We start from the raw sequence: 10000 nt of genomic DNA on the forward strand, positions 1-10000 counted from the left end.
AAACTAGGACAAAATAGGAACTGAAACTAGACAAAAAGGAAACTGAAACTAAGATATGAATAAAACTGTCATTAAGACCAACAAAAAGAGGAAAAGTGAAATTAAGACAATATTGAAACTGAAACCATTTATACTAAAATAAAGTCACTTCTTATGGTCTTATGGTTATCCCACTTACTAATAACCTAACTTTAACATTGAAGAGTCAGCATCCACACCCCTCCCTCTAGTCAGGTACGGGGTGATTGGCATTGATGCCAACTTAAATGTACAGCACGAGAGCATGACGATTGGGGAGGAAAGGGGGTTTTGGAAGCATAGTTCACCTTTAGCTAATACCAATGTAATTTTTTTCAAATTCTATAGGCCTGGATACTATCTATATCTAGTATCTAAAATATTACACATTGAATGATATAAAAATGCGGTGTGTCTTTTTTACGAAACCCGCCGAAACCCTGCGAAACCCGCCGAAACCCGACGAATCCCGACAAAGTTATGGGAAGTAGGTGGCAGTGGGGAGTGAACCTAGAACTCAGGGAAGTGTACACCATTGGGGAGTGAACCTGGGACTGGGTTTCGGCGGGTTTCGTAAAAAAGAACTAGTGCTTTTTTACGAAATCCGCCGAAACCCGACAATATCCAGCAACGTTATGGGAAGTAGACAACTGTGGGGAGTGAACCCGAGACTCAGGGAAGTGTACATCAGTCGGGAGTTAACCTGAGACGAAGGTTATCGGCCGGTTTCGTAAAAAAGAATTAGTGCTTTATTACGAAACCCGCCGAAACCCGACAATATCCGGAAAAGTTATGGGAGTTTGACAACAGTGGGGGGTGATTCTGGGAATCAGGGCGGTGTACACCAGTGGGGAGTGAACCTGGGACTGTGTAAAAAGGATATCAGTGGGAAATAAACCTGGGACTAAAGGGAGATGGATACCATAGAAAGTTGATAGTTGGATATGGGAGTTGAGTACCAGAGGAGAATGAACCTGACACTATAGGAGATGGGCGCCAGTGTGGAGTGAACCTGGGACTCAGGGAAGTGCACACCAATTTGGAGTTAACCTGAGACTGTGGGAGATGGATAACTGTGGGTATCCGAGCCGAACTATAGGAGTTGGGTACCAGAGGAGAATGAACCTGACACTATAGAAGGTGGGCGTCAGTGGGGAGTGAACCTGGGAATCAGGGAATTGCACACCAGTGGGGAGTTAACCTGTGAATATCTAAAGAAGGATATCAGTGGGAAATAAATCCGGGTTCAACTCCCAATGGTATCCATCCCCCTTTAGTCCCAGATTTATTTCCTACTGATATCCTTTATACATATTCCCAGGTTAACTCCCCACTGGTGTGCAATTCCCTGAGTCCCAGGTTCACTCTCCACTGGCGCCCACCTCCTATTGTGTCAGGTTCATTCTCCTCTGGTACCATACTTTCGTATTCGGCTTCAACTTTCAATGTTAAACATGTCCCTTTAGTCCAAGGTTTATTTCCCACTGATATCCTGTTTATATAGTCCCAGGTTCACTCCCCACTGGCGCCCACCTCCTATTATGTCAGGTTCATTCTCCTCTGGTACCATACTTTCGTATTCGGCTTCAACTTTCAATGTTATCCATGTCCCTTTAGTCCAAGGTTTATTTCCCACTGATATCCTGTTTATATAGTCCCAGGTTCACTCCCCACTGGCGCCCACCTCCTATAGTGTCAGGTTCATTCTCCTCTGGTACCAAACTCTCATACCCGGCTTCAAATTTCAATGGTATCCATCTCCTTTAGTCCCAGGTTTATTTCCCACTGATATCATTTTTTACATATTCCCAGGTTAAATCCCCACTGGTGTGTAATTCCCTGAATCCCAGGTTCACTCCCCACTGGCGCCCACCTTCTATAGTGTCAGGTTCATTCTCCTCTGGTACCAAACTCCTATAGTTCGGCTCGGATACCCACAGTTATCCATCTCCTGGTGTGCAATTCACTGACTCCCAGGATCACCCCCCACTGTTGCCAAACTCCCATAACTTTGCCGGATATTGTCGGGTTTCGGCGGGTTTCGTAATAAAGCACTAATTCTTTTTTACGAAACCCGCCGAAACCGGCCGATAACCTTAGTCTCAGGTTCACTCCCGACTGGTGTACACTTCCCTGAGTCTCGGGTTCACTCCCCACAGTTGTCTACTTCCCATAACTTTGCTGGATATGGTCGGGTTTCGGCGGGTTTCGTAAAAAAGCACTAGTTCTTTTTTACGAAACCCGCCGAAACCCAGCCCCAGGTTCACTCCCCAATGGTGCACACTTCCCTGAGTTCTAGGTTCACTCCCCACTGCCACCTACTTCCCATAACTTTGTTGGGATTCGTCGGGTTTCGGCAGGTTTCGTACAAAAGACACACCCATAAAAATGCAATGTCTGAAAGTGGTAAGCAGTCGGAGTCGGGACTTCTAAAACCGACTCCGACTCCGACTCCACCCTCAAACAACCGACTCCTACCGACTCCGACTCCGACTCGCCAGCCCTGCTTTTAAGATTATTATTTTAACTTAGAACACAGCGAGACGTCAAAATGTATTGCCTTGTGTATTTCTTGCACGTAGCAATATGATCCGGAGAAAAACGAAACAAAAACGAACGAACAAAACCAAACCAACCAAAATAAATTTTTTAAAAAGATAAAAGAAAAAGAGAGAACAACTTTATAGTTATAGGGCCTTGAATGTGTTTAAGGGAGAGAAGGGGGGGGGGTGGGAGAGATTAGATATATATAGAGTGTGAGAGAGAGCGAGAGAGAGAGAGAGAGAGAGAGAGAGAGAGAGAGAGAGAGAGAGAGAGAGAGAGAGAGAGAGGGTTTTTTTTCCGTTCCTATCCTTATTTATAAGGTTACAGCTTGGAACACTTTTAGTGTAGACAATATCGGCGTGAGCAGCAAGGAAGATGCCTCTACATTCTTTTAAGGACTCTTTTGTTTTTAAAGGCTTGATGGCGCTTATAAAACATTGAGGTCATTTTAGGGCTAGTAGAAAGGAATAAATGGGAAGCCAGTCAAAAAAAATGAGTTTTACAAGGTATGATAGACGATGAACAATAGACCAACCCTACAATTCAAAGGACAAGGAATGATTTTGAAAGAAAAGGATCTTGGAAGCATACCATACATGCCGAATCTTACGAAATTTTCGTAATTTTACGAATTTTAGACAAATCTCATGGCCAAATACGAAATTTTATGGAAAATTACGAATTTTTAATTCTTAGTAATACTTAAATGATAATAATATAATAATAATAATAATAATAATAATAATAATAATAATAATAATAATAATAATAATAATAATAATAATAATAATAATAATAAATAATAATAATAATAACAATAATAATAATAATAATAATAATAATAATAATAATAATAATAATAATAATAATAATAATAATAATAATAATAATAATAATAATAATAATAATAATAATAATAATAATAATAATAATATTGTGGTTGTTTATACACAATTAAAATTGCTATATTTGAAGGCAAACAATACTAAAACTCTGATCTCCTTGGAAAATTCATCGGTTTTGATAATCACAAAAAATTCTAGAGGACAAGGTAAAATTAAAAATAGATATGAATGTTATTTTTAAATTAATTGTAGAAACATTATTCTCATGGTGTGGCCAATTTTGGCCAAATTGGCCAGTCCAATGGCTATCTCGCAGCCACGGTAAGAATCTCGTCAATGTTTGATAAATCCGTTTCGAGAATTGAGATCTATTTCAGGCACCCAGTTTCGAACAACTCTCAATCAAGATTTTCCGAGAGTAAATAAAACACTGTAAATGATATTATTCAGCCGTTGAATTGCTATAAATTTTATGCCTGTCCATTTCTGATGATGCCTATAATAGGCTCAGTATCAAAGTTGTCACTATCGATTAAGGTAAGTATAGACGATAATTGGTCCTTTTTAAATATTTTTATTTCCGGTGGACTGAATACACAGCTGTGTTTTCAGTCCACTGGTGGACTGAAAACACAGTTCCTATTATTAATGCAGTAGATATTTCTTGAATCAAAAGAGATTCTGATGATCTTACGACACGTTAGGTGTATAGACTTCAATAAGGTCTTGTAAGTAACACATTTATAGGCGCATAAAAGAATTTTGCACTCTATTCTGTAGTGAACGGGGAGCCAGTGAAGGTCATGTAGAGTGGAAGTAATTTGCTCTCTCAAATTTTTAAGAGTAACAAGTCTGGCTGCCTTTTTTTTTATTTTGTATCTTCTGCAGTTTATCGATAGAATACAATAAAGTTGAAATATCATATATATGATTTTTTTAAAATATACAGTAAGGGTAAGCGACTACAATGATTCTTCTCGATAAAAGACGTGATTTTACCCTAATAATATCTTCATTGTTTAAATTTTAAACTTAAAAGCCAATTGTGATCATCTAAATCATTCCAACATAATATAATATGGCCACCCTTGTTTTAACGAACATCTTCTACCAAAAGCTTCAACTTTATCTAGACCTGGATATTAACAAAGAGAAAATGATATAAAAAACAATGAAGGCTCTCCGTAAAGAAATGACGATCAATCACGCTGGGTAAAATCATCAGTGAGCACATTGAAAATTGCTTGTGATACAGTCATATTGGATTCAATGAAAGAATCACAGGTAAGGTTTTGACCCATGAGTAGTTTGCTGCTAAATCCGGTTTCAATTCGGCATTATTTTAGACTTTGCCAGAATTCGAAGTTGATTTTAAAGGGGTAAAAAATACAAATTACATCCCAAAAAAATCAGACTTCAGTAGTATGAGAAACTACATTCTTTTTTTTTTCTCAATAAGACAGACAATTCCTTTAAAATTCTCATTATTTGGACATAAAAGTCTCTTTTCAGTATATCACAAAAACACGTCGGGCTTGAGTCAACTCAAACTCTGAGTGTTCACAGTTTATTATAAAAATACATGATTTTAACCTGATGATGGGAGAGGGATGTTATGCAATGTTATGGTGTTGTAAAGGCTTGTACTTACTCACGTCTCCTGCGCATGCCTGTTCAATGAAAAAGAAAATTGGAGATATAAAGATAAAGACAATTAATGAATGACATGATGATGATGATCTCTCTCTCTCTCTCTCTCTCTCTCTCTCTCTCTCTCTCTCTCTCTCTCTCTCTCTCGCTCTCTCTCTCTCTTTCTCTCTCTCTATCTATCTATCTATCTATCTATCTATCTATCTATCTATCAATCCATCTATCTCACTCACACAAACTACTCCTTGTGGGTTCTTGTGTCAGGCTATAAGTTAACGATTGCTTCGGTTGTACCCAATGAGTTCAACAAACTGGATCATTTGTTTCCTTGAGCACTACTAACGATAACTCACTAGGCAGTGCACTAACCTTTAATAAACATGACGTCAAAATACAAGTTGTAGTGTCAGGCTACAGTTTTATCATAATATATCTGTCCCCGCGGTTTTTTTGCCATTTCAAACGCCAAAAATTTGCCAAAATTTGCCATAAAAAATGGTAAAGTTTGCCATCAAAATAGCAAAATTTGCCGCTAGTTTTACGAAAATCAAACAATTAAAACAACATGTACGGTAAAAAAATTGACACAAATATGGCATTTTGTAGAATATTGATGTCACAACATGTCAACGTCAATTGATTTACATTTTGAATGGTTTGAAATAATAATAATAATAATAATAATAATATATAATAATAATAATAATATAATAATAATAATAATAATAATAATAATAATAATAATAGCTATAGTAAGTTAGTAAGTAAATAAAAAAAAGAAGGAGGTAATCAAAATATTTTATTAACTATTTAGCTTCTTAAAATTTTGAAAATCAAAGTGAACAATCGCATAAAAAAATCAAAATTTGAAAAACTAATTATTAAGGAGAGGAAAAACATAACTATTCACAAGGAAAGAGAAACAAAATCCATTTTCCAATGGGGGCACATTAAATTTGTATTTTCTATTTACTATCCAATTTTGAGCATTATTATTATTGCTTTATATTTCAATATAGGCCTAATGGGTTTTTGAATGAAAAACATGGAAAAAATCATGAAAAATCATAATCATATCATGAAAACTAGGTGCAACTTGTGGCTAAAAATGAATTTGCATTCCATGAAAAATATTTTAATAGAAAACATTTTGTTCACATAAATGATAAATGTGATAAATTTCTTAGTAAAAAAAATTAAACTTTGAAAAGTAAAATTTTTGAATGCAATAAAATAAAAATAGGAATTGGGATTATGGGATGAAGGACGCGAGAGCTCTTCAGTAAAAAGATTTTAAAAAGGCGAAAAACAAAGCTTGGGATCTCCAATAGCCTAGGCTAGGCCATAGAGGTGGGAGACATGTTTGTCCGTTATTTAGTGCAAATTCTGGATGCTAGCATTGAAAGTCGACATCTTTTCACAATTTTTCATAGCTTTTGGTTTGTTTTTTTAAACAAAAAATCGTCAATTTAGCCTAAAAACGGCGAAAATTGCGGCTTTTTGCGGCCAAATAAAAATTTGCGGCTTTTTGCGGTCAAGGGTGAAATTTGCGGCCGCGAAAAATGCGGGGACATATATTCTATGATTGAATTCATGGCATCATCTCTTCAAGCATGTATATACTAATGGTTTTTAAGCGTGCCATTATAGGATTCAATAGTCTGATGTCACGTCCGCCCAGCAACGAGCAGCTTGGTTCTAAACAAAGAAAATCGGCACTTTTTATTCTTCATGCGGGTAAGAACTTTTTCACATGTCATGTGATCAGAATGTATGAAAGTCAAAACGATCAGATTTATAATGTTGTTTGGATACACTTTATGCTCGTCGGAGAAGTCTTTCATAAGAGCGTCCGCCATTGTTCCGATAGTTTAGAACCAGTTACCAAGTTACTATGCGTCATTACGAGAGAAGTGACGTTACGACTGTTGAAGCCTATTTGAAGCAATGAGTTTGGGAAAACAAAGGCATGAATTATAAATGTTTCGAAATTTTTAAAAATATGTTAAATATTTGTTTAAAAAACTGCGAGAAAGGCAGAGAAGGTGAGTGGATAGGTAAATGAAGAGAGACAGAGGGGGGAAGCAAATAACTGGAAGTGGAGAAAAAGCGTTTGTGAAAGAGAAAAAAAAAGGGGGGGAGAGGAGAGGCGGAGGGAGGGGGTCAGAAATAGAGAAGGGGGGGGGGTTGAACAGAGAGAAAGAGTGGGGGTGAGTGTCGGGGGCAAGAGCGTCACCTTCGTACAATCAGAGCCTGCCCTGCCCCTGTACACGCCCACCCTGTCCCAATATTTAAAAAACTAAAAATTAAAAAAAAAAAAATATATATATATACTATATACTACTACTAGTTACTACTTCTTCTACGGCTATTACTACTACTACTACTACTACTACTACTACTACTACTACTACTACTACTACTACTACTACTACTACTACTACTACTACTACTACTACTACTACTACTACTACTACTACTACTACTACTACTACTACTACTACTACTACTACTACTTTTTAAACTTTCTTGAGACAATAGGCGGAACAAGGAAACTAGTTCATATCGGGAACCGTTTAGTTCTGTAGATATAATAGACAGATATGAAAATGGTTGGAAAATAAAAAAAATAAATAAAAGGTAACACTCAGAGGTTGTGTTTCACATCAAATTACCGGAGTGATAATACAAATCTCCCGTTTTATCCAGCAGGCGAGGTATTTACCAGAATTGATGTGAAATTGAGAGAACCACAAACCATCTGCGACAAGCCGACATCAAGGACATAGATCCAGACTTGTCAACCAATAACAATTGCATGACTTTATTTATCCCTTTTTTTCGTTTTCATAATATTTACCTTATAGAGTTATCTTTTTTATTTCTATTTTTTAAAATCATATTTTCAAACAAGAAACCTTGTATAAAAATGATTTATTGCACGGCAAGTTGAACTAGAGTGAAAACTGGGACAAGACGCTTTAGAATAGTTGAGTCCTTGGAAAAGGCTCTTTACTAACATTTGTTTTTTGACTACTTCTACTTCTTCTACCACTACTACTACTACTACTACTACTACTACTACTACTACTACTACTACTACTACTACTACTACTAACTACTACTACTATACATACTACTACTACTACTACTACTACTACTACTACTACTACTACTACTACTACTACTACTACTGCTATACTACTACTACTACTACTACTACTATATACTACTACTACTACTACTACTACTACTACTACTACTACTACTACTACTACTACTACTACTACTACTACTACTACTACTACTACTACTACTACTACTACTACTACTACTACTAGTTACTACTACTTCTACGGCTATTACTACTACTACTACTACTACTACTACTACTACTACTACTACTACTACTACTACTACTAGTAGTAGTAGTAGTAGTAGTACTACTACTGCTAGTTACTACTACTACTACTACTACTACTACTACTACTACTACTACTACTACTAGTTACTACTACTTCTACGGCTATTACTACTACTACTACTGCTACTACTACTACTACTACTACTACTACTACTACTACTACTACTACTACTACTACTACTACTACTACTACTACTACTACTACTACTACTACTACTACTACTACTTTTTAAACTTTCTTGAGACAATAAGTGGAACAAGGAGACTAGTTCATATTGGGAACGAGTTGAATCCTGTGCCATCTATCAGTGTCTCTAGTCCTAACCTGGGACTGCCATAAAGATATACAGCTTGAAACAAATGGACAAATTGATATTGTTACAAAGTTTATATTAACAGCTAATCTAACAACTACATAGATGCATGATAGTGACGAGAGAGAGAAAGAAAGAGATGACGAGAGAGAGAGAGAGAGAGAGAGAGAGAGAGAGAGTGACAGAGAGACACAGAGGGACACACACACACACAGAGAGAGAGAGAGAGAGAGAGAGAGAGAGAGAGAGAGAGATGATTTAAAAGAAAAAAATATAATTTACCCAATAATATGACTGCTTTTCTTAAGATATATAAGAACAAAGTCATGGATTAGGTAGAAAATCGTTATAATTCAATGATAAACACAAAACACAACATGCAAAGTGGCCATAAATTATAATAAGGGATAGATCGGACAAGAGTGGCCTCCCCTAGTCCAGTCTGGGAGGTCAAAAGACTCCCCATCATGGCAACGGGTTGGCCTGCAGTTAAATATAATGGGTGAAATTATCATTGGTGACTAACCATCTTTAAATAGTATGAATGTGGCTTGAACAAGATGCAGAAAACTGAATTCTAAGTATAAATTATGAATCATATGTGAAACCCTTTTTATTTGTTCCAAGGAATAAAATTCCCGTCTTTTCATGACTTGTAACTAAAATTACGACGTTATGGTGATTTTTACTTTCAATCCAATATTCAGCACAAATACAATTCGCCCCGACATAATGCCAATCGAGAAGGTTGGTTACATTTGAAAATGTCCAGTTTGATGTTTTGAAAAAATGATAGAAAGACAGTAAAGAAAAGCAAATTCTGAGCTTACCTTTCACCTCGACCTCAGTGGTTTGATTACAACCGTCAGCAACATAGGAAACAAAAATCTTGCCTCCTGAAGGATCGTATCCATTATAGCTAATATCGAACCTTGTACTAGAAGAAATTAACTCCGTTTTGTCCGATCCCTGGATGCTGATTCGATGGCTGGCTGTATGGCTTATTCCAGTGACAATGTAAGTTATATTCAATTTTTCACCAGTGTTGACAGTATAAGTTTGAGCTCCCTTTCGCCAAATCTTTGTTTCCCCATTGATGGTGAGATACTGGAGTTGCCCATCTGAAATGTCAAAATTGAGTAGTCATTAACATTGGGAAACGATGAGTGAGGACAAACCGTGAGGAATTGGCATTTAAGGAACTG

General features: G+C 36.6%; 1 protein-coding gene across 2 annotated transcripts in view; it reads right to left on the reverse strand.

The window, feature by feature from the left end:
• The window catches only part of LOC144962087 (uncharacterized), a 27528-nt gene that overhangs the window by 10471 nt on the left and 7057 nt on the right, over positions 1-10000 (reverse strand). For both annotated transcript variants that reach the window (XM_078895049.1, XM_078895048.1), the window contains 2 exons: positions 9626-9916; positions 5059-5077 (listed from right to left, as the gene is read on the reverse strand). In XM_078895049.1, the coding sequence (XP_078751175.1) occupies positions 5059-5077; positions 9626-9916 (310 nt within the window). The remainder of the gene's footprint in view (positions 1-5058; positions 5078-9625; positions 9917-10000) is intronic.

Source organism: Berghia stephanieae, unplaced genomic scaffold (genome assembly GCF_034508935.2).
Source record: "Berghia stephanieae isolate SIO BIC M18660-M18661 unplaced genomic scaffold, UCSD_Bste_1.3 scaffold59, whole genome shotgun sequence".
Classification (NCBI taxonomy): domain Eukaryota; kingdom Metazoa; phylum Mollusca; class Gastropoda; order Nudibranchia; family Aeolidiidae; genus Berghia; species Berghia stephanieae.